This window comes from Podarcis tiliguerta (assembly GCF_965153285.1).
Source record: "Podarcis tiliguerta genome assembly, chromosome: 13".
Taxonomy (NCBI): Eukaryota; Metazoa; Chordata; class Lepidosauria; order Squamata; family Lacertidae; genus Podarcis; species Podarcis tiliguerta.
The window spans coordinates 24,178,971-24,203,940 of NC_139546.1; the positions used below are offsets into that span (position 1 = coordinate 24,178,971).

At 43.3% G+C, this 24,970-nt stretch overlaps 1 protein-coding gene and 1 long non-coding RNA gene across 4 annotated transcripts in view; both read right to left on the minus strand.

Moving 5' to 3' along the window:
- The window catches only part of JUP (junction plakoglobin), a 58,198-nt gene extending 47,709 nt beyond the window's left edge, over window positions 1–10,489 (minus strand). Inside the window, exon 1 of one of the 3 annotated variants that reach the window (XM_083408584.1) lies at window positions 10,223–10,489. In XM_083408584.1, the coding sequence (XP_083264710.1) occupies window positions 10,223–10,377 (155 nt within the window). In that variant the 5' untranslated portion in view covers window positions 10,378–10,489. Of the gene's footprint in view, window positions 1–6,853; window positions 6,910–10,027; window positions 10,133–10,222 lie in introns of those variants that run through there. The other 2 variants (XM_083408585.1, XM_083408586.1) reach the window with 2 other exon arrangements.
- A 5,240-nt stretch (window positions 10,490–15,729) lies between these two features.
- Window positions 15,730–23,519, minus strand: LOC310662450. Its single transcript, XR_014504290.1, has 4 exons — window positions 23,220–23,519; window positions 20,896–21,076; window positions 16,185–19,441; window positions 15,730–16,029 (listed from the first exon to the last, which is right to left on the minus strand). It is a non-coding gene; the product is annotated as an uncharacterized lncRNA (long non-coding RNA).
- Between the last annotated feature and the right edge of the window lie 1,451 nt (window positions 23,520–24,970).

The window sequence follows — 24,970 nt, forward strand, 5'->3', positions numbered from 1 at the left end:
TCCGGGGGCATGAAATGGCCAATGGAAATCCAGCCCTAGTCTCAAAAGCCATGAAGACTACAAGCCTGCTTCCAAAAAATGCTTTCTAGACACAGAATCGAGAGCAAAACAAAAAACTGTGTCCGCTCTTTAACTACATGTCCACACACCTCCAAACAAAATACAGAGCTATATATAGAACCTTTGACTTTACTGGGTCTGGCAGCATAACAGGAAGTGAACCCTATATACAAGGAAAAACAGCACCCTAACTGCAAATGAAATTAAGGTTCGGCTTTCCAAACAACCTCCTGGTATCAGAGAAGACTGTACTGAACAGCCTTAATAAACTGCAGTTGTTCTGACATGCAGTTTCTGAAAGGCCTCCCAGTGTTGACAGAAACCATTTGAATGCCACTTGTTTCTTTGGGTTCGTTCGCACCGTGTGGCTAGACAAGACAGTGAAGGCGCATCCCTAGAGACCAATCTGAGCAGACTTGGTACCGTTTATGATCCTTAGCAAGGATTGTCCCAACAGTCAGCAACAAGCTGCCAAAGGCTTGGAGGGAGAAGGAGCTTGTTTGGAGCCAAGCCACTAAAAATGTACACAGTCCCAAAGTAGATGGCCAAGGATTTCAGCAATTTACTCACTCGCTACACATTTATAAAGATATCGTATTCCCTTCTACCATCCAGATCAAAGCAACCAAACATTGGGGGGGGGGGACGACAATTCAACAAAATTAAAGACTAGGACACAGCTAAAGTTTCTCCCACATTGCTATGTAATACACTTGCCTACATTGTGATGTGATTGTATTACATGGGCTACTGCAGCTCCTGCCCACTTTGCACAGAACACCTGCCCACCATTTATTATGCAAGTGCATCTATCCATCACATGGCTGAGTAGGTGAAGCTACAATAATGCAGTCTCAGCTTTTCGCTGTTCCCCAAATGTATTCTGCTTTCCCCACCCCTGAACTGGTAATGCGGTGGGCAAAATAAAAGGCTTGTTCCTGTATTAAGAGCTCTTCAAAGGAAGCTCCCTGTTGCCGCCCCTCTTCTGGCAACAGAAGTAGAGCTGGGTTTTTGCCCTCCCGCCCCTGAAGCCAGGGTTGGCCTGGCTTAATAAGACTACAATATAGTACAAACATAACTTTTATATGCACTGCTAAACAAAACAAAACAAAACATTGTGTGAGTCGCTTTATTGAGATATTAGCTTTACTGCGGTGGTCTGGAACCAAACCTGCAATATCTCTAAGGTATGCTTGTAAATGTAATTCCATATACGCAGCACTGAATACAACCCTAAAAATAAATACTATATACCTTCAGGCACCAAGCAAAAACATTCCTCTTTAACCAGGCCTTTGGCTGACTGGCATCTGATGCCCTTTTAAATGTGTTGTGGAAAGAGACCTTATTGGGTTGTCTTTGTTAATGTTTTTATTATGCATTTTGTGGTTTTTATATTGTAATTTTATGTTGTGAGATCTATGGATGAAGGACAGTACACAAATTTAATAAATAAAAACATCATCATCATCATCATCCGTTCATCAGGTATAGCCATGATCCCAGAAACCATTTCATCAGGCCATGACTAAGAAAGTGCACTGCTACATAACATTTTTTTTTTTTTTGGCATACCATTTGGCCCCACCATCATATCTTTAGCATGAACTATTTTATGGATTCACACATGCAAAGATCCACTGAGTGTTAATGGAAGCTAGAAACAAAACCTATTTTCCTATTGAAAAAGTTTGTCGTGCTTTTAGGGAATGAACTTGGGAACAGGGAAGGTGTGGTATTCTCCAGAACAGTTATTTTCAGATACTTTAACAACCCTTCCACTGCGGTTCCTCCAATGACCCTGGGGGGAGTATAGTAGCCTACAGGGCAGCATTGAATTGATTTGCATGGAAGTGCAAAAGGAAGAATGGAAAATGATACACACAAAGACACAAACACATCCAGCAGGCCAATCGCTGTCATGATTACATGTTTCTTCAAAATCCGAACCTTCTATCAGATCAGTAGCTGACCCCCACCCCCATATTAAAACATTTCATATGCGAGAAAACCCAATTCAAATACATTAAAAATATCAACACGTGAAGTCTAGACTTTGACATTCTGAGTCCAATGGTTTAAATAATTTAAGATTGTGATCTTAACCTGCTCGGATTTTTCATGGCCTCCATTTTCCTAATCTGATGCAGAGACAGCAGAGATACACATTTCTTATTACAAACCCACAGCCTTAGGAACAAAAGTGGTCTGTAAACCTAGAATACATTAGCCTACAATTAAGGAAGATGTGCCAGACAGTTTGTAACTGGTATTCCTCTTAAATGTTCACATGATATCCTTTTCAGCAATAGCCTTTAACCATGGACACACCCATAACATGGACTGTTGAGACAATAGACCATAAAAAATCCATTGTTCAGAAGTGGCTGCCGTGCATGTTTCTATGGTGCCCAGATGTTTTCTGGGCTTCAAAACATCTTTCCTGGAAGACCAGTTAGGGGAAAAAGCTTGCTGCTGCCGCAATTAAGATGAGTTTGCCCCTCAAATAAAGAATCATTCCTTTCTGACCCTTTGCTTGCTAGGAAATCAATCACCTATTGAAACTGTCAAAACTATCACCAGAGTAAAAAAGTATTATTGTGCTCCCTAGAAAACTAAAAGCAGCCAAGTTAATTTAAGACAAATTTGCAGGGAAATGGATTTCTCATGACATTGTCTGGAAGCTTTCCAAGCTGAGGAATTACAGGGTCCACATTTCCAGAGACAGCTTAATTGAGTCTTCTGTGCTTTTTACAGCCTACTTTGATAAACATCAGCAAAGTACGAGATGGGCAGAACGCTTTCGTTGCATCCATTGTTAGACCCATCTATTCATTTACGAATCACAGGTTTTAATATATGCTTTAAAACAAGGGAGATGCTCTTTCCATCCTAATCCCAAAAAGGGTGTTTAGCACTGATGCCATGGCTCTAAATACTCTACAGGCATCTCTCAATTTAGGAATTGTACTAATGTTTGCCAAAGAAGCAAAACTGGTGTGTCAATTTGGAGAAAGGGCTTAACTTTAGTCAATATCCTCTCCAAAGAGATACCTGTAGCAATTAATGCAAGTTAAATACATAAGGCTAACAAAACATTAACCTTTACCAAGCTGTTAGCCGGATGTCAAGGAGACATTTATGTCTCTCCCATTCAGTTATCAGAGAGCGGCAGAAACAGCTCTTGAATCCGAATGGCACAAACTCTCACTAGGGCCAACACCTGCGAGGTTAATTCATGTCACACACATTTCCCACTTTTGATAAATGCATGCTGTGCACACAAACTGGAAGCTGCAATTGGCAACAGCTCCTGAGCTCCTTATCTACTGCATGATTACAGACATGAGGTTCTCCATCAAATACTGCCGTATTTACCTGTTTACTAGTCTGCCCCATAAGGTGACAATTGGCTCTTAAGAGTTAAAAAGGAAGTAACCAGTCCCAGCAATACACATATTACGCCCCCCCCTCCCCGAATATGGTAACATAGTATTTCTGATCTAACACATTTCATTCCAAAGGAGAAGCCAGGGCAAAGTCTTAACAGAAAGTGAAACCAAATTACTGGAGACAACTCTGAAATGCTGACCGCCTCATCTGCCTCAATGCATCTATTTTATATGTTACAGGTAGCCCAGCTCTACAGTTTTATTGTATGTGTCTCAAGGTCTTTGTTATGATACCAAATTCCAATGTACGTACCCTGGAAAATCTTGGGTATTGGCCTTTTGCAAAGGAAACAGCAAAAAATTCCTGAAAGTGCTCACCATTCAGGAAGGTAGAAAGATAACGTGATTCATGTGACAGCATAAAGAATTCTATCTTAATTAAGAGACAGAATGGCTATACTGAATAAAACAATTAAAGTTACCATGACTATAACCATTCACAAAATTAGCTGCAACACTTAGGAAAAGCTACCCTGACATTCTGCTTATCAACTCTGAAATAATATGTAATGATTCCACATATGTTTGCCATGTTGTTCATGCACCGACTTGCAAATTTATGTGTTTCCATTCAAGATGCTTAACTCACTAGGCATTACCACTGCCAGCTTTTAACCTTACCACCGTGCTGTCCCTTACAAGCTGTTTGTTCTAGCTGTGAAATTCCTTGATCAAACCTATCATGCATCTATGATTTTAGACAGAGAAGCAAACACGCATATGTCACTGCAGTTGCGAAAACTTCAGGTGAACCAATTTTACTGCTGTGATTCCAATGCAAACAGTACAGCATAGCATCTGGCATAGCTTCCAAATAGCATCAACCAACATGCTAAGGAGTTTGCTAGGATGCTTCAGGTACATAGTTCCCTGTCCCTACAGACTACTATGCCGGATGAAGCAATTAGGACAAATTCCTAGCATCTCCCAATTGTTTTGGAACAACATAAAGAATGTTATATGACGCTTATTTTCCCCTTCAAGGCAAAAATCAGGTATGACTTGTTCTAGGAGGGCCACACCTTGGGAATCAAAGCACTTGAACTCAAACCTATATGATTTCCATTTCATCCAGCACATGTAAGTCACCCTGATCAGTTTAAAGGCCAAGCCAGGTGCACTTTCACAGCCTTCTCAGGAAAGTGCAAAATGTGGTCTCCACCTGTTTCAAGCATAGTTTAACTGATTGGCCATTATTTATTTCCATTAAATGTGCACACAGGCCGAGCATTTCTGGTATAATCCTAATCCTAGCTGCGCACCGGCAGAGTGTGGTAGGGTGGTATCTTGCCACGCATGCCATAGTCTGTGCTATGCCGTCTTGGAGCAGCCATAGCGATTGGACCTGATGCCCTCAAATGATGGCAGCTGAGTCCAAAGCCAGCTCAGCTCCTACTCAAATGCCCCATTTGAGGGCTCTGAAAAGCCACCAGTGGTACTTCTGTCCACCCTTTTGGAAGACACAATGGGGAGCTCCAAGGGAGTGATGCCAGTATCAATCCACAGGCAAAGGCTGGTGGAGCTGTTTTGACCTGGGCAGAGGGAGACCACCACAACCAAGTCCTCACTTGTGCGGCAGTTCAGTTTTGGATTGCAGACTTAGCCCAGCTAACTAGACCTTTTCTACCCTGAGCCCGGCTTCGGCTGGGGAGGGCGGGATATAAATAAAATTTATTATTATTATTACCCACTTTGGGCTGTTTTCTGGTGGCAAATGAGAAGCACAAAGTACACCACCAGTACAAAAATACTTCAACTAATACATTATTAAAATACAGAAATCTTTATTTGAACAAGCTGCATCAGTATAATTGACTTAATCTCTGAATGTGATTTTTTTTTTTTTTTTTTTGCATAAATGTTCAAAATGAAAGACTTAAAAGACAAACATTCTTCAGGATTCCCAGTTATGATGAGCCCAATAATACAAACCATAATAATGACCACATTGAGGTCCTCGGAAAGGAAGCTGGTCCACTGATGTGTGTGTGTGTTTTAAATGGAGCAAGTTGTATTTGCAGTAAAAGCAGTCATATTCTGTCCAGATACCCCCACATTTTCACTACAATCATCGTTTAGCAAACTTAAGACTTCACCTTCCAGCATTACCCTAACAGAGAGTAGGAAGCATTCAAGCTAAAAACATAGTTATATGGCACCACAGAAAACATTAAGCAGGGAAGCAGGGGGATAGTGGGAATAACTTACATGACCTTTCGGCCACATCCTAAAGTTGTTGAGAGCCATAGCTGTAAAGACCATTACAAAAATCTACGTGCAGAACCTAAATGCTGGCGAAGACTCTTGCATACTGGTTTGTCTTGATTTTGGGAGTCAAATTTAAGACCTGCTTGGTTCTTTGAGGAGGCACATAGTAGCACTTGCACATACATGCCTGCATTCATTTTATTAAAGTGATCTTCCATGTAGATTGGATCTCTCTCTCTCTGGCACCTTATTATGAGCAGCTTTTCCTTTCCCAGGCAACTCCCAGTCTTATCCTTTCATCTGTGCTGCAAGCCTGATTAATTAAGCGAATCATTTGGCTAATGCAATTAGAACACCCTTCGCCTCACCCTCTGCCAGGACTAAAAGGCAGCAGCATATAAAAGAATCCCCAACTCAAATTCAGCAGTTTCCTTCAGGCTGAGGACATCTAAAAACTTTACATGTCCAAGGAAATTGGGGTGGGTTTTGGGGGGGGGGGGGAGAGAACACAACTTTCCAAATGTCAGAGCATCAGGAAAGTTTAAAACAAATATCACCAGAAGATGTGTGCACACTGCCAGAGCTCAAAAGCAAGCTTCTTGTTGGCTTATGAATGCAGGCATTCAGATAGCAATCAGAATCCAAGAACCACATTATAGGCTCCTCTGCTCAAATCTCCCAGGGAGCCATGTACAAAGCAAGAGAGGCGGTGTCTAGAGAAGCATGCTTAGCCATCATTGCGGCAACACATATCGCAACAGCTCCAGCATGGAACACCCTGGGATTTGCACATTTTGTTTCAAATTCCAGGCCCTTATACTTGTAGGGGGGGAAATGCTACAAGCACACTTCCACGGAATATACGTAAGAACTACATATCTAAAAACCAGGTGATTAGAAATACAAAAGTTGGGGGGGGGGTGTTATGGTGTAGTACTGGTGCCACTATCATTGTTGTTAATCATCTGTGAAGCACTTATGGGCTAAGTGAGGACAACAAGAAAAAAATGTAACAACCCCATTTTCTGATTACAGAACTGAGAGGACATGCAGCTGGTCCAGAAGTACTGGATAACTTCAAAGCAGAGGTGAAATGCGACCCTTCATCTCCCAGGTACTAACAAACTACATACTATTCTCAGGATCATATCAGCTTCAGGAATTCTAGTCCAGCTCCCAGTATCCGAGCCCAACCTGAATAAGAAGAATTCAAAGATGGCTTACAAAACTAAAGTTCACACAAATCTGGTTAGGGTGTAATAATTTTTTCCCATCCACAGAACATGGGGTCTCTCTTTAATGCACAATACCAGCTCCTTGCACACTGAAAGTAATATATAATCTTCCTAGCATGCACAGTTAAGTACAGCTGCTTATTCCAAGGTCATACAGGAGCTCCACCACAAACCCACGAAAATGAAATCTTAGCTGCAAGTGCCCACTTCCTTTTCTCTAATCACAAGAGTGTCATTCCTGTTTGCTCATACACACAATCTGTCCATTATATAAGTTGGTAAGAAGACAGCTGAGTATGAGTGGGGGGAAATGGAAGAGACAGGATACGCAAACAAGACAGGCTCCTCAGTGGCTTCTTGGTTTCCAGTTTCCCTCTACCAGAACACCGCCCAGCTTCTTGTGAAACACACCAAGGTTCCCACATGACTCACTCAGCATACAGACAAAGCAGCAAAATGTCTGGCATTCTGGGTCTTTTAAAACAATAATAGCACAGCTACGTCAGAAAGCAAACATGTCAAGACACTAATGGTTTAAGCAATAGGCTTAGCAATAGGCAACATTCCTTCAGCTACAGAAGGTTTGCTTTTTTAACAGAGTGCCCAAGAAACAGTGGGCACGGGAAGAGTCAGGTTCACGCAAGAATATACCTCCTCCTGTAACTAATAGCAATTCCACAGCGACAGTGAAGTCCATTTTTCTCTTTCCAAACTTGTTTGAGAGAGAAGCACAATGATTACATACCAGCACCATACATAGCAGCCCCTCCCAGTTGGGAATTCTGACAGCTAATAAAGTAGATTTGTTCATCTCAGAGATTCTCATACAATTTTGTGATCACTTCACTAGTCTCTTAAATAACACAGTTTTCCAAAGCGCCCAGTGCTGGGAACATTTGTTTAAGGGTGCCAATTTTGGTAAAAATCCAGTTTCCCCTTTCCAACGGCCTATTACCCTGTATAACATAACTTTAGCTTTGTTCCACATTAAGGGGAATCTAGGTAATTTGTAAGGAGAGCTCTTAGTTCTAGAACCTGAGACATTACTTATATCCATATTAATGCAGAAACAGTTGATATTCAAATCAAAACAGTTAATTGCAGAGCACATTTAGAGGCACTCTAAGAGGCCCTTCAAAGATCATCAAAATTACTTCCTGGAAGTCATCAGAAATCAATTGACATATTGTTGGTCTCTCCACAGTAAGCTGAGGTTTATATCACACTGAGATTTGGTGAGGTAGGGAAGAGCCTTTGAAAGGAGCAGAGGGTCTTCACATCTCTGTACCTACTTGCCGTTAAAAGGAAGAATAATCTGATTATTTTGTTCTGACCAAGACAATTAGAAAAGGCATTGTTGCTGATTTCTGTGAGCAGTTCCACAGCTTAAAGAAACAGACATTCAGTTATCCCAAATATGCCTGAAATCCCAATGGCCATCATATTAACTCCTTTAATTACTTGCACTTTATACGGAATGAGAGTACAGAATTGCTTCTTTCTTCAAAAGAATTCTATTAAAATGGCTGAGGGATGGTGATCTGATTTGCTTCTGGGACAACAATGATCAAAGGGCGTGCCTGGGAGAGGCATTACGAAACTGCAACACACAACAGGGGAATACATGACACAAATTCCACAAATGCTCTTTAAAATCATAACTGTGAAAAGTACCAAGGAGACTGCCACTCCTTATTCACATAGGAATATTGTTAAGTCACACATTACTTTAAACGGTACACACTTTTCAGCTGGACACAGGCAGGTGGTACAGGCAAGCTTAACTCCCTTCACCAGCAAACAGAATGCTACCAAACTGTCACATATAGAAACATGGACTATTTACGCCTTGACTTTCAATCCAGTGCAAGACACAAAAGCCCACGATTTTAGGAAAGCAGATTCTTGCAAAATTCCAAGTCAAAGACACAACCCCAACTTTCCTATAAAATTCACCCAACTTGCCACAAACATGATGTTTCCTCATCCCATGTAAACAAGCATATTTGCTTTCACTCATACTGCCAGCGTTCCTCATTATTCTGGAGACAAAAACCCATGACATTTCCAAGGGCACCAACCCCCAAACAGAAACAAGCACAACTCCAAACTAAAGGATCTTCTTGTGATTCCCTGCCCCAATTAGTTTAGCCATCTACTGCCTTCCCTTTCCCACCAGACGGAACTCCCTGAATCCACAATCTCTAATGGTTTGCACTTCTCAACTTCAGGAAACACTTCCCGCAGTGGACATCCATCCCGACCCCCCATCCCTAGCCATAACAGAGATCCTCCCTGTCAGCCTTTCTCTCCAGTCCTTGAATCTCTCCCCCACTGACCCCTTGAATCTCTCCCCCACTGACCCAGCCTAGGACTCAAGGACGATTCCTTCCCCATCCCTCAATATGCTTTGCAGCCCCCCATGGGCTCGCTGCTATTTCCAGCTTACTGTCTCCTGATCTGCTCCCGAACTAGTCCACCTCACAACCTTGTGCGCTGCACTCCCGTGTCCTCACACTGCATGAACCCCCCACCATCCGACCCCCGCCTTCAGACCCAGTTGCACCCAACAGCCCCATAACCCCTGGAAGTGCAAAACCGTCCAGCACAGCCCCTTTAGACCAACAGGGGGCCATGAAGGCAGCCCCTCCCTATCCAGCTCGCCCCTTCTAATCCAAAAAGGGGGGGCTCTACAAAAAACAACCCCACAGATGCAGTCCCCATAACGGTGACCCCCCACTCCTCCTCAGAAAGCACACGCCTTAGATGCCCTTAAGGCGCTAACGCTTTCTTGCCTGTCCCCCAGCCCCACAATACGACCCCCACCCGCCCCCGGGACCTTTTCGCCCACCCACGCCAGGGCACTCCCAGTCCTCGCTAAGACCCTTCTGTGACTCACAAGAGGCTGGCTTCCTTGCTCCCACCCGAAAAAGCACCACAAGGCTTAACCTTTGCCCGCCAGCCTTGCTCCTGGGAGGGAGAGATAAGTTTCGGGTCATGGGCTCCACTCACACCCCCCGACCCCAAATCCCTCCGCACTGACTCCAATGCAAGTCCCTCCCCGCTTCTTACTTTGCAGTTGTAGTTTCCTCCCTAGCAACTCCCCTCTAACCTGAAGAGGAAACCCACCCGCTTCCCCCGCCAAGGGCCGCCGCCTCCCGCCAGCGTCTCTTCAGGAGCCCACCTAGGGCGGCCGCCCCCCCCCCCACTTCCCTCCAGGGACCCTCGGCCCACGCGCACCCCCCCCCCACCCCTCCGACGACCCACCTGCCGGCCCCGTCGCCACCGCCCTGCTCGCCTCTCGCTCCGCTCCACCCCGCGCCGAGTGACTCGCTCCAACGAACAATAGGGGTGAACAGAGACCTTGCCGGAGCCCAGCCCTGATCCCCATGGACACAGGCCACGCCCCCCGAGACCCTCATTGGCCGCTGCGCTGGCGAGGCGGGGGGGAGGAGAGGCCTCCTCTCCCGCCCGCCACGCCCTGGGCTCGGTGTTTTAACGCCTTGATTGGAGGCGAAGGATAGGTGGCGACGGCACGCGGGGGAGGGGGGGAAAGGGTGGAGTCTGGAAGGGCGGGCGCGCGGAGCCGCCAGGTGTGGGCGGGGCCAGGCGAGAAGAGGGAGGGGTTAAGTAACTGTCGGCGGAGGGATGGGGATTTTGTGAGGCGAAACGGGGCGGGGGGAGGCGCTTTAAAAGCCGTATTGTGAGGGTCCAAAGAAAGTGATAATGAATTGGGAGGGTGGTGCAACTGGGAGCCTTTCAGGGGTAGTTTGTGTAGAGAACAGGGGGGGAGAGGATTCGTCAAAAAGGTTTTCTGCTGGGAGGGAAAAGTCATGAGAGGAAACTGGGGTAGGTGGTTTTATGTACAAGAAGAAATGGGTAAGTTGAAGGAAATTATTTTGTGAAGATTGCAAGTGGGGTGGGGGGAGATGTGTGGGAAGCTACCTGAGCTGGCAGGGAAGTTTTGAGGGGAAACCTGTGGACTCAGAATTTATGATTAGTTGTAGGATAATTTGGGGAGGCTACTATTGAACAAAGGTGTTTTTCAAAAAATAATAATAATATGGTTTTCAGTTATATACATTTCAATCGTTTTACAGTCATTTTAACATTTCATAACTCCCTCTTTCTGCGGTTCCTTTTATCATTTCCTGCATATCCTAAATTAACTTATTCTTTTATTCATCTACTTCAGTTATTTACTCTTATGAAACTGCACGTTATTACAGTAATCGTGCCAATTCTTGTGGCCGTAGTTGCATACATGAATAAATTTTGATACTGTTTAGGTAGTTCTACCTCTATAATTCCCAAAAATAAAGATGCTGGGGTTTTTTTTTACAAATATTATTCTAAACATATTTTTCAATTCATTATATATCATTTCCCAGTAAGCTTTAACCTTACTGCAAGACCACCACATATGATAGAAAGTACGGTACCTTCTTTCTCTTTGCATTTCCAACACTTACTCAATTTTGATTTATACATTTTTGCTAGTTTGCTCGGTGCTGGATACAGTCTGTATAACATTTTCATATAGTTTTCTCTTAAACCATAGCATGCTGTAAATTTTATATCCATATTTCACAATCGTGCCCACGCTTCCATATCTATATTATAACGAATATCTATTGCCCAATGTATCATTGAAGATTTTACTTGCACATCCTTTGTCTCCCAATCCAATAATATCTTATACATTTTAGACAGCATTTTAACATTATATTCCAACAGATCTCTCTTCAGTTGTGATATCTGTTCCCCAAACCCTTGTTTCATATCTTTCTTAAATTCTTTATTCAAATGATGATATTGTATCCATTGTATTCCTGATAAATCCTTAAATTCTTTTAATTTAGACTCTCCTCCCTCTTGTTTTAATAAATTTCTATAAGTTGACCAACCTTCTATCATATTCTTTTTCTTTACCGCTATGGCTTCCAACAGTGATCGAACAAAGGTTTTCACAAGGAGGAAAATGGATTTGGAAAGAAAGGGGCTGTTCAGATAGATTTTAGATAAGGAACTTTGGAGGGGTGTGTCATTTTATTATTTCTGATCTGGAATTTAGATAATTTCATTAGGAAGCTGCCAGGTCAGACTTTCTATCTAGCCTAGCATTGTCTATTCTGGTCGCGGTTCTCCAGGGTCACAGATATTTCCCTTCATGGGCTTGGCCATCTCAGAGCAAAATATGGTTTTGTACTTGACCATCTCTCCAGTATCGTAGGGGCATCCACAAGATGTCCTTCCTATCCCAGTGTTGTCCCAGACTGTTCTTTCTTTTAAAACATAGGTTCTCCAGTGTGGGGAGGTTTGGACTTCCCAGGGATTTAAAAAACCCTAGAATAGAGATGAAATTGTGTGCATGCCCACAAGGGAGACAAAGGGATACAAAATCACATTTTGCTCTATTGTGCACCCCCCCCCCCCCATCTGCTAACTGGAGCTTTTTAACTGGAGATGCAATGAACTGAATGTAGGACCTTCTGCCTGCAAAGCATGTGCAATGCTATGGTCCCTCTTATTTAAGCAATGGGGATTTCACTGGCATAAAACAGCGAACTGTGCTATGTTCTTTAAATTGTAAACTGGAACCACAATCCACAAAAACCATTTAAATGTTGATCTTTTAATCCATGGAATTACAGTGCTTTACAGTTTCACTTTGAGGCTGACCACATACATTCTTAACCCTTGCTACTTAAAAGCTAACAGGGAGTGGCTAGATGGGTAAAGGAAGCGATATTAAATACCTCCCTTTGTGAGGGCACATACAATCTGAATGAAGGAGTAGTAAAATTGGTTTTGTTTTTTTAAAAACAACAACAGCACAAGCACTTCTGGATCTCTCCACTTTGGATAACTATCAGCCAGTTTCCATTCCCCTATTTTAGGCAAAGTTTCTGAGTATGTGTTGGCTACCCAGCTCCAGGTGCAGACAAATGATGCAGATAATCTTAACTCATTCTAGCCAGAGTTCTGACCTGATTGGGAACTGAAAATGCCATTCTTGATGACTGGGACACAATGACAGCAAACTCCTTAGTTCTGCTGGGCCTCTCAAAGTTAAGTGCCAGAAGTTTGTGTTGGGGTGCTGTTCAGCACTTTGAGGGAGCAATATTTCTCAAGGGTCCATGTTGCCCCAAGAGTCCTTTACAATTACATTAGTAGTCTTCATGTTTTTAAGGACTCGGAGCTATCTTTAGTTCAGAGATGTGTTTGGGGATCAGGTCAATTTTTAATATATATTATTGTGACACACCTAAGGTGTAGATATGTTGGACTACAACTCCCATTATCCCTAACCACTGTCCATGCTGGCTGGGGTTGATGGACAGTGGAGTCCAACAGCATCTGGACAGGTTGTTTCCCACTCTAGTTCTAAATGAAATCACCAAGAGATATCTATAATGATCTGACAGCAGTATGATACCCAAACCAAGTGCTTAAGGGGGAAATATGACGGCACTCACTATGAAGTTGTTACAGTAAGTGTCACACTTTTAACATTGGGGAAAATCGGTGCTGGTACTGCATACTCTGGAGCACCCTCAGAAAAAAAGTGCTGCCCAAATCTACTGTCTGAACTCACTGGTTTGGATGGCTTGGATGTGGAACTTGTTTCAGACAAAACAAGGTGCTTTTGTTCAGTAAGAACTCTGATACTGAGAAGGTTATTTCCCCTGATCTGGATGGAATAGCACCCCTTCTGAAGGATCAGGTGTGCAGTTTGGGACCCTCCTGGAACTGGCTTTCCTAGCCAAGAATGCTTTTGCCCAACTATGCCTGGTGCATGAACTGCAGCAGTTCATGCACCAGGCAGATCTGACCACTGTCACATATGAATGTTTTGATTGCATCCAGGTTAGACTATTACAAGACTGCATCAGAGCCCAGTTATTTTGAGCATCTATAATTTGCTTAATTAAATTTTGTGCTTCCAATTATATTCTGAGTTCTATTCAAAGTGCTGGTTGTGATCTTTAAAGCTCTAAATGGAATGGCTTAGGTTCAGGATACCCAAAAGACAACTGGCCTATCTGTTAAATTCCTTCAGTGACAGCTTTGTTCTGCATTCTGCTTTTCTCTGAGGTCCTGCTTGTCAGCATGTGGGATAGGTGTTTCGCCATAGTAGTAGCCAAGCTCTGGAGTATACTTCCTTGATATCAGTTTGGCTCCTTCACTGTCCCCCATCCTGATGGGCTGCAAAGACTTGTGTTTTCCTACAGCTTTTAATGAAAACTGAGATCTTAAGTTTGGTGTTGGCTATATATTGCTTAATGTTGGCTATATATTGTTGGTTCTTTAATTGAGATTTGAACTGTTATTTTATTATGCTTATTGTTCACAACTTTGGTGACCTTCTGTCCCAAAATAGTAAAGAAATGAACTTTACTTACAAACCAAATGTTCTGATTTAGTTGGATTGTGCTGCAAATAAAAGACTATCTTATTTTAACAAGCTCTCTTCAGGTATAAATTCAGTTTTGGGATAATATCAGATAAACCCTGCGAAAAGGCAGGGTTCTTACCAACTTCATCTCGGGCATAATTTCTAATGTCTATGACTAATTTTTTTCCTGTGTCTTAAGTTCATTTCATCATATAAATCCTCATATACATGGTCAAATACCACCAGTGGAATTAGAAAGTCAATAAACGTCCATTTTTTTATATTCACAGTAAAACGTAGTACTTTCAGAATAGTAAATCAGGAGAACTGCAATTCCAGCTGACAGGGTTGATATACCAACCAGTGATAATGAACCTTACAGAAGTTAACACCTGTGGTGGTAAAACATTGAATCCCTTGCTATGTGATATAATGCTCTCCCATGCACCACAATAATTATAACTGCTGCTAATAGCTACTGTAGTGGTTGATCATATATATACACCTGACAACACCTACCATCACCAATAGCGTAACATCTCCAAAGGCCTTTTCTTACTTTCTTCAAAACATGAACAGAGAGAAGGAACTGTGCAACGAAGAGTGACAAAGACAAAATTGAAAACAAAATTGCCTTTTTTTACGTCAGATTCCAAAGCTGGGGGAGAAATTGAGAAAGACATTTTCCCCAACAATGGAAGATGATAAAGGACTTCCCATTAGAAAGCAATGAGGGAAAATGGTGCCTGACCCGGGGGAGAAAAGGCGCACAAGCTAGTTCGAATAACATCTTGAAGTGCAACAACTTGCTGCCGTCTCCTAGAGGAAACTGATTAATGAATCCCCAGCTGCTACTACAGAGCCTTTATTGTGGACAAATATTGCCTCTCTCCACCTGAGATTTTTTCCGTGGTCACAATTTGTCTGGCTCTTGATGCTCATATAACATCATGAATTTCAGATGTCTATGGAATGGTGTCTATTTAGTTGTTGGAGGTGCTTACAAAGTCAGATTGAAAATAGGATATGTTTTCTGGTAAACAAATGCAGTTATAAATATTAGTTGCACAGAACAAGTCTGCGGGTATGTGTGTGCGTATCATTGATTAATACTAGGATTTTGCCACTGGATTACAGCTGGAGCTTCCACTGTTAGTAACCTAATATTGTTATAAGGTTCATACTTTTTCATGGTATACCTGTATGTATATTTAAGAAGTCTCATAATATTTTCTCTAAAAGTTGTAACACCTCTAGCAAAGTTTGTACACCGCTTCGTGGGGTAAACCCCTTGAGAAGACTAATTAAACATACTAACTATGCAGTATGCACCAAGTCTGAAGAACAAGGTCAAATAGAAAAAACATGTTTAGTATTTATTTTGTAGCATAGAACTTTACTGTCCCTGAGCTTTGCCAAACTGTGAGCATCTCTAGATATTAGATGTTCTTCTTCAGGCGACAATACAAAGGCCAGGATTAAGCAAAGGTTATTTTCTGATTTCCTAAAGGTTCTTCTCTATCCAAAGTCCTCTTGAACTCACAGAGCAGCAGTGTCAATAAAAGCATGTTTGAATCCTGGCAAAATAAGAACACTCCTTATGGGATCTAGAGGCCTGAACTGGCTGGGGGTCTGGGTAGCCTTGTTCTGCTTCCAGAAATGGAGAACATCACACCTGTGGCGTAGCGTGGGGGGTGCAGGGGGGGCCGGCCGCACCGGGCGCAACATCTGGGGGTTAGGGTTAGGGGGTGCAAATCCACGGGTTAGGGGGCGCAAATTACTTGCCTTGCCCCGGGTGCTGACAACCCACGCTACGCCACTGCATCACACAGAATTATAAGACCAATAGAGAGACTACTGATAGAGAAACTTTTTGAAAGCCGCAACCTTTTAACATTCCTGATGCACTGTAGCCCTTTCTATACCCATCTTTTGCAAACAAAGCTGATTTGATAATGCTTCCTTGCCCAACAGATATTATTGCAATGGGCTTTCATTTTAGGCAGGTGCTATTAGAAGCACAATATGGGTGTTTTCTTTAAATAGATATAATGACATAGTAACACTTGTCCCAAATACCTCAGGTGTTTGTCGCTATCCACGAACATTTAAAAAGGCTTTGAAAGTTGGTAGTGCAGGGATGAAATAGTCACAGTGTTACTCATAGCTTGTCAATGTGGAAACTAAATAAGCACATATTATGTATAATTAAGTACGTGATCCCATTGCACCTCTGCAGACACTCTAGCTAGTAGCTAGATTTCCTGTGTTCCATATTCCTGTCTGTGGTCAGTTTTCTAGTTGCTCATGTACATCTTTAATTTTAATGCACTCAGGGATCGGGTCTTTGAACATCACAATTCTGCATGGATGAGGTCACCCACTGAGAATTGTAAAACTGTTAGTATGCTGGCATTGTTAAAGGGTATGAAAACCCACACTGTAGACTTTGCTGTGTTCTATTACTTTGCTTTCCAATGGGGATGTACAGATAACCTTTGCAGATTGACCTTCTAACATTGCTTACTTTCGCTCAGGTAAACACAGTAAACATTTTGAACAAATTCAAAACCTGAAAAAAAAGCTGGAATCCATACTCGGCTTTTCTAATATTCCAAATTTTGCACCTGAAATTCAGCTAAAGGGAAAACAAGTAGAGTAAATTATGTATCTAGAAACTGTCAAACTAAACACTTTTCTAATTTGGGATTGTAGGGTTGTTGTTTTGTTTGTTTGTTTGTTTGAGAGACTCAAATTAAACAACATAACTGGAAATGTTAAAAAATAATATAATTAATTTTATTCAATAGCAAATTTAAAAGAAAATTCAAGTTAAGAAAATTAGGCTGAGAATAATTTTACTCAAATATTTTAGTTGAAGAACATGGAGCTATACACAGCTAAACCATATTATATATTTTTAAAAATGGAATATATGCAAAAAAATAACTTCATGTTAAAAAATCAGCAAATGTGATTTAGATACATTTGCTAGTTAAGGAAATGTGTCTGTTGCCTTGTTTACCTGATTATCATACCATCCAACAACAAAAACACATTAATTTTCCAGCTTTAGCTAAAAATGAATTTTGCTCATAGGCTTAAGTCTCAGCAGGCCCTCTAGACAAAGTAAGCAGGTATTACTGTGTTAAAAACAGCATGACATGGGGCGCTTCCAGAATATTGCTGTTTTGTGAGTATGATTCAGTTGAATTGCCAGGAAATTCAGGTTGCACAATTAAAGTGGATTTAGGCTCTTGCGTAACAAATCCACTTCCCCCCAAAAATGAATTTTTTTCAAGGAAGGCGGCAAAGAAATGCATTCGAAAGTGTGAGGTAACAATGGCTTGACACAATATTCTATAACCTCCCTGTAAAATTTGTTGCAAACCAAGCAGGATGAATACTCAATAAACAGATTGTCTGGAAAGTGACCATGGTAAAGGGCACTTGCAAAATCTGATTCAGTCCATATGGACATTGCCAATGATGCCAGAGCTACTCAGCTGCTTTGAAAGACACGTTCTGTTAAATATGTTGGCATCTTGAAGCAGTGTTGTTGTAAGCATGTGGACCTTTCCAAAGTAAACATAACTGCATTCAGCACAATATTGTATGTTTTTTATACTTTCAGCCAAAGGAAGCTGATTAGTCAAGAATCTCTTATTTTCTGGGGCAAACATGAAGGGCTTAGCTTTAGCTGCAGCTCAAGAAGGGGTGGCTTTTTTGTGGCCATCCTTGTTGGACTCCACATCCCATCAGCCACAACTAGCATGGATAATATTCAGGGATGCTAGGAGTCCAGCAACATTTGGAGGACCACAGGTTAACCACCCCTGGTATATGTAGTTGAGAACCTGTTTTTCAATGCAACTCCATAGCCCAGGGACATGTGCAATGATAGTAAATAAAAGTGCATTTTAACATGTGCAACGTATATTCTGCTCAGTACTACAATATAATTATAGTCAGCCACCACCCATTTAGGATTTGTTTTTTTTAAAAAGGACGCACAGGGTAGAATATGTGATTTCCAAGCAGACGCAAGCCCTAAAATTTCTTGTTTTGAATTTCATGCTGCCAGTTGAACAACAGATATGGCTGCAGAACAATACAATTGACACAAGACAAGTTTTCTTCGACTTGGTGGCTGTTTTGTTTGATGGGGTCGCATTACCTCAAAACCACATAACTCAGCCGCTGGCTTGGCAAATTTACACGGTCACGATTTTCACAGAGTATCTGTTTTCCTCGTATTCCCTTCTACGTACTGATTAATCAACTGGACGACAATTGATAACAAGAGGCAAGCATTTCTCTTTGTCTGGCTCCTGGTGCTACATCCCCTACCCAGGGACGGCAGACAAGAATTGTCTTCCCCATCCCCCACCCCCACCCCCTTATGTTAAGCAACGGCCAAATAATGACATTATCTGCCAATGCACTTAGTCGCTGGTGCCTTAGACAGCCTCTGGGAGCTGTGCTTTAATTATAACTGCATTTCCTAACAGGCTTCAGTTCATATCCCCATTAAAAAATATCAATGCACAGCAGCATTTGCGCGACACAAGGCCTGTCTGCCCTTCCCTCTGCGGAGTTCAATGGAAGCTGCTAATCCGCGGTGGGGAATAGGCTATAGCTGGTCTACATCTAAGGCCTTTGAAGATAAAGCTTCAAGAATCCCGAATTCAAAGAAGCATCAGGCTCAGACGGGGTCAGTTCATCCCCACGGAATGCCTCATGAGCTAGCTAGAGGGCTATGGCAGTGTGTCTCGGTGCAGCGGAACAGCCACATTTAGCTACTATGCCCAGGGAGTAAATGGTAGTCAAATTTAGGGTCAAGAAGAAATTTCTCCCCATTTTAAAACAGCTTAGTGGTTCTGATGGTTTTTGGCCTTCTACGCCGTCCTTTCCCCCTCGAATGAACCCGGCGGGCTTTGTTTCAGAGTGCATTATTGCAGACCTTCTCTTCTTTGACACGTGGCATGGGTAACATTCCTGCTCCTTGAGACATTGAATCCTGGTCTCATTTTAAATACCTGCTGAAAGTGGTGTTTGAAGTAGCTCCTTATTGTAATGCTCCGTTCCTGCCATTGAAAATGAGGGTGAGAACACATTTTAATGAAGGTCGCTCAAGGACAAAACACCTTGTAATGTTGAGGCATAATGAGGAACATCAAGCTTTCTATAAACTAGGGCATGAAGCAGTCCATTATGGAGAGCCACAGGTTTGTCGGAGATGGAGGTGATCTCTGGAAGAACTGGAGTTTTTCTGGGATACTGCCTGTTCTTCTGCATTGTGTGAAACTAAAAGAAACACTGAATTCATTTGTAGCCCTTTTCAAATTGGTTACAGAGATTGCTAAGGTTTTAAAATTAGTTATCACTATTATGATTATTACTATTCTTCACCTGATGTTTCATGCTATGAAATTATTTTTTCATCTGGAATGCTTTTGCAGCTTTCATGTTTGTTAATATTTTCCATGACCTATTTGATAGATTTGCAACAGCCTATGGCCATTTAAGCAAATAATTTCATTTGCTGGCCTACCCTATGGACCTAGGGAGGAATTATTTATAGAACAGGAGTGTCCCAAATAAGAATCCTGAACTGCCTAGAAAAGGAGCCATTCCTAAGATATCGTGTAAGATTGTATTCAACACTAGTCCTTTTCAGTGTAGACCCAGTGAAGTTAATTAATTTAGCTGCATTAATTTCACTGGGTCTATTCTGAGTATGACCAGCATTTGTGTGTGCACTTTGCCTGCTAGTGCAGAAAGACAGTGCTTTGTAGTGCCTAAAACGGGCATAGGCAAACCTCCGGCCCTCCAGATGTTTGGGACTACAATTCCCATCATCCCTAGCTAACAGATCCAGTGGTCAGGGATGATGGGAATCGTAGTCCGAACATCTGGAGGGCCAGAGTTTTCCTATGCCTGGCCTAAAATGTAAAGACACAATTGCCTGCAGATACAGTCATACCTCATGTTACGTTTGCTTCATGATACGTTTTTTCAGGTTGTGTGCCGTGGCAACCCGGAAGTACCGGAAAGGGCTACTTCTGGGTTTCACCGCTCGTGCAGGCACAGAAGTGCTAAATCGCGCTTTGCGCATGCGCACAAGCGCCAAATCGCACCGTGCACCTGTGCAGATACGGCGCTTCAGGTTGCGGGCTTTTCATGTTGCGAATGGGCCTCCGGAACGGATCCCGTTTGGAACCAGAGGTACCACTGTACACACACACACACACACACACACTTCTTCTGCCTCCACTTGTGAGCATAGCCAGTACCTCACAAGTCAGGAACAAGAGACAAACTTGACATTAGTAATAATCCAGCCCACCAAACTCCTACCCTGGCACTTAGGTTCTGGGCTTTCCCTGACATTCCACGATTTGTTCTCCATGCTGCGGCTGATAACATCTCATCAAAATCCTTGTCTCTTTCAAAGTGTGTGCCACACTTAAGACACATAGTTACAATCAGTATTGGTAAAAGGACACAGGAGGCCTTCTTTCCTTTGCAGAACTCTCACCGTCAGCTATGCCTTGGTTTCTCTGTGGTGTGGCAAGACAGATAATGTTCCAGTAGTCTGGTTCTTCCGCCCTGGGTGGAGGCTGCACTGCTCCATTCCCAACCCTGCCTTTGCTCTGCTGTCACAACACAATGGACAATACCAGGCAATGTGATCAGGAGATTGCTAGCGCAGCAACAGCCTGCAGGAAGGAGGAAGATGCGTCAAGTACCAGCCCCTCCATACCACGCTAAAAGCTTCGATTGTTTGGCTGCGTTAACAGGAAGATGGGAAACCACAAAGCCCATTAGCTTCATGAAGAAAGCTCCTAAATCATTAATGGCAAAAAAAAGGAGCCTGAGATGTCAACTCCCAGCGGCTGGCCACAAAGTCACCGGCCTCAGTATCCTACCAAACCACACTGTACAAGCCGACATATTTTCCTGTGCCACTTTGCTCCTGTTTTCTCACAATTGCCATTTAATTGAATAAAAAAAGAAAGACAAGTGTAGCTTGGAGAATGAGTAGCCAGCCACAAGAGCCCCCCTGTAACTTTAAGCCCCTGCAACCTTTTCCCATCATAGTGCTATGGTGAGAGAAAAGCTGTCTTTGGCCGAATGTGCCCTTCCATGCAGGCACACATGGCATTTCCAGACATCCTCAGGGATCCGATTACTTTTGTGATGACCGGAACACTGATTACTGGTTTGAGCCAGCAAGTGAGAATGCACTGACTTCAGTGCAGATCTTGTATCCTACTTTACAGAAGATGGTCCTCTGTTTGAAGGGTTATCTGGCTCATGCTCAGATAAGAACCCCAAGAAGGGAAAGGAAGCAGGGGCCTTGAAACTGCCCGTCAACAGTCAGCACACAGCTCAGGAAGCATACAGGTTATTTGCTTACAGATTTCCCCCACTATGGCAACACTTACTGTTTTTCTATTTAAATTACACTGGTTATTTCTAAATTTGCATCTACACATTGAGAGCATGCAAAGTCTACATGGCCTCTTTTGTCCTTTTTTTTTTATGATGAATTTCCTCTTTCCGGCACTCTACTATCTCTGCAGACTACACTTAGGATTCTTTGGGAGTGGGGGAGATAATTAAATTGGAACAAATATATACGTTTGTCTTGAGGAACCACTCATGAGCAACGCTGTAAGAAGGGCGGCTGGATGCCCCAGGATTCTCAAACCAAAAGACTCACCGCCAAAACTGCCCAGATCAGAGCCTTTGATTTATAATAGGTGTGAGCAATTCCATATGTCTGGTTTACACCACCTTTGAGCCTCTTTTGCAATCTCTGGGTGGGGCCAGTGGGTGCTTCCAGGCAACCTGCTTGTTTAACACTCATCCCAATTTGCTTGCAGAGAGTTCAGACAAAGTTATCTATTTAATGAGCAATCACTCAGATTTCCTTGCAGAAAGACTAGATGACATTGTGTCAAAGTAAGCACTTCCTGCTGCATTTTACATCACTTTCCTTCTCACAAAATATCTGGTCTTTTTTTGGGGGGGGGGTGAGTTAGCTGGACAAGAGCAGAGGTCAGCAAACTTTTTCAGCTGGGGCCGGTCCACCGTCCCTCAGACGTGGTGGGGGGCTGGACTATATTTTGAAAAATAAATAAATGAACGAATTCCTGTGTCGCACAAATAACCCAGAGATAGCACACATTCTACTCATGTAAAAACACCAGGCAGGCCCCACAAATAACCCAGAGATGCATTTTAAATAAAAGGACACATTCTACTCATGTAAAAACACGCTGATTCCCTGACCGTCCGTGGGCTGGATTGAGAAGGCGATTGGGCTGGATCCAGCCCCTGGGCTTTAGTTTGCCCACCTATGGACAAGAGCGTCAATGGCATGAACCAAATTTGCTCGTATGCGACTGACTCCCACTTGAAAGTACCAACAGTCTGGACGTGCCCTTTATGTGAATGTTTCGTCCTTTTTAATGCAGAAGAGAAAATGGTGGCTAGGTATTCTCTGGCTAGTCCCAATTGGACATTCACATATTAAATCATTTGAAGAGGGAATTTGTTTTAAACCTTTCGTAAAATAAACAAATCAACAGCCCCCGTGTAATAGAGGAAAGAGCAGCACCTAGGAATTGAATTCTTCTTTCATTCCGGTTTCATTTCAAAACACTTTTTGCACAGCTCCCTTGAAATAAGGTTTCCTTGGAGGGATTGGAGTGTGGGTTACGTCGCCAGTATTTGCAGGTAGATTCTCCCTTTAGCACAGAATGTGGGTTTTAGGGATGGCTTCACAAATCTTCAGGAGAAATAAACAATGGATCTGTCTGTCGGACGAAGGGAATCTCCAGCTACCCATCTTACCTGGCAGTGGAAACAGCAGATGAATAGCCTGAAGGCATATGACGCAGGTTTTGACTGCTGAAGCTAAGCAGGCATTGATGTAAGCTGCCTGGATGTAGGTTGTCTGAAACCTTCCAAGAAAGAGAGGGGAGTAAGTGAAACAAATAAGCAAAGAACAAGACAGAGTCCACACAGAGTGGCCCTGCTACACCTCTGCTTCTTCTCCAACCTAGGGAAAGGTTTCTGGCTCTTCGGTGATGGTGTATGGCGCCAGGCGTCCCATGGAATGCTAGCAGGGGTCAGCAAACTTACCACGCCTTGGACCGGTGTCTCCAGCGCTGATTGCACGGCGGGCTGGAGGGCAGGGGAGCGCATGTGGACACGCCATTTCCGGCGCATTCTGGGTCATAGGAGCACTGGAAATAGCTTGTGCGCATGTGCACAGGCCTCCTCCGACCCAGATGTGCACCGGAAATAATGCTTGCACATGCGCATAACGCTTGCGCATGCACACAAGCTATTTCCGGTGCTCCTCCGACCCAGAAGTGGGCAGCTGCACAGCGCAGTGCCAGTAAGAGTGGGCGGCGGCAGCGGGCAGCAGGGGGCGCCGCGGGCCGGATAAACGAGTCCCTCGGGCCTTATCCAGCTTGCGGGCCTTAGTTTGGGGACCCCTGTGCTAGCCCATAGGACTCCCCACTCCTAGTCCTGCAGAGACAAACCACAACCAAAAACAGAAGCTGACCTTAGAAGGAGGATCACTTTCTTCTAGCAGCCCATCTGCCAAGGCAAAAACTCAAGTCGCTGCTACTTTCAGAATAGCTAGGGGTGGAGCCAGTTGGATACCGCTCTAGGTACCAGTGCAGCAGGCCTTGTGACCCAGCGTGTGCCTATGAACTCAGACTCTCCAAGTTTCCTATATTTTCCAGGAACAGCCCCAGGTTTACAGAAGCCGTCCTGGTTTCTGATCTGATCCCAAAATGTCTTACTTTTCTTTAGGACATCCCTATTTTCATCAGAGAAATGTTGGAGGGGACATCTCTACAATCGTGCCTTGGAAGCCAAACGCCTTGGCACTCGTATGTTTTGGCTCCCGAACGCTGCAAACCCAGAAGTGAGTGTTCCGGTTTGCGAACGTTATTTGGAACCCAAACATCTGATGGGGCTTCCACAGCTTCCGAACGTTTTGGAAGTCAAATGGATTCTGGAATGGATTCCATTTGGCTTCCATTTGGAAGTCAAATGGATTCTGGAATGGATTCCATTTGGCTTCCAAGGTACGACCTTATTTTCATTGAAGAAATATTGGAGGGTATGTGGTAGAAGTATTTTTTTTCTTTGTTGGCCTTGAATCATCCAGGCATTTGTTCGGAAGATGCCTCTTGCTCTGGAGCAGATCCGACCTGGAATAGTCACTCACTCCATCTAAACAAGATGTGCAGTTCGGTGTTAGAGCGCACACCGCCAATGCAATGACGGAGGCTTGAGCACAAAATACCAAACTGCAGCCCCTTCCCCCGGTTCCTTGCATCCATGTTGTGGGAAGTTCCAAATGGAAGCGAAGAAGGTTCTGCTATGCCCTCGAGGGCCCTGGCAGCCGATCCTCAAGGGCGACAGTGCTGGGCTAAAGGTTAAAAGCAAAGGGTGAGCTTGTCACATTTGCAGATCGGGAGCCGCGGGCAACAGCGCTGATCTCATCGCAGGCAGGGAAAGATGTTAATCCAGAGCAAACGATCAGCGTCAATATTTCAAGCAGTGCATTAGGCGCAGTCAAT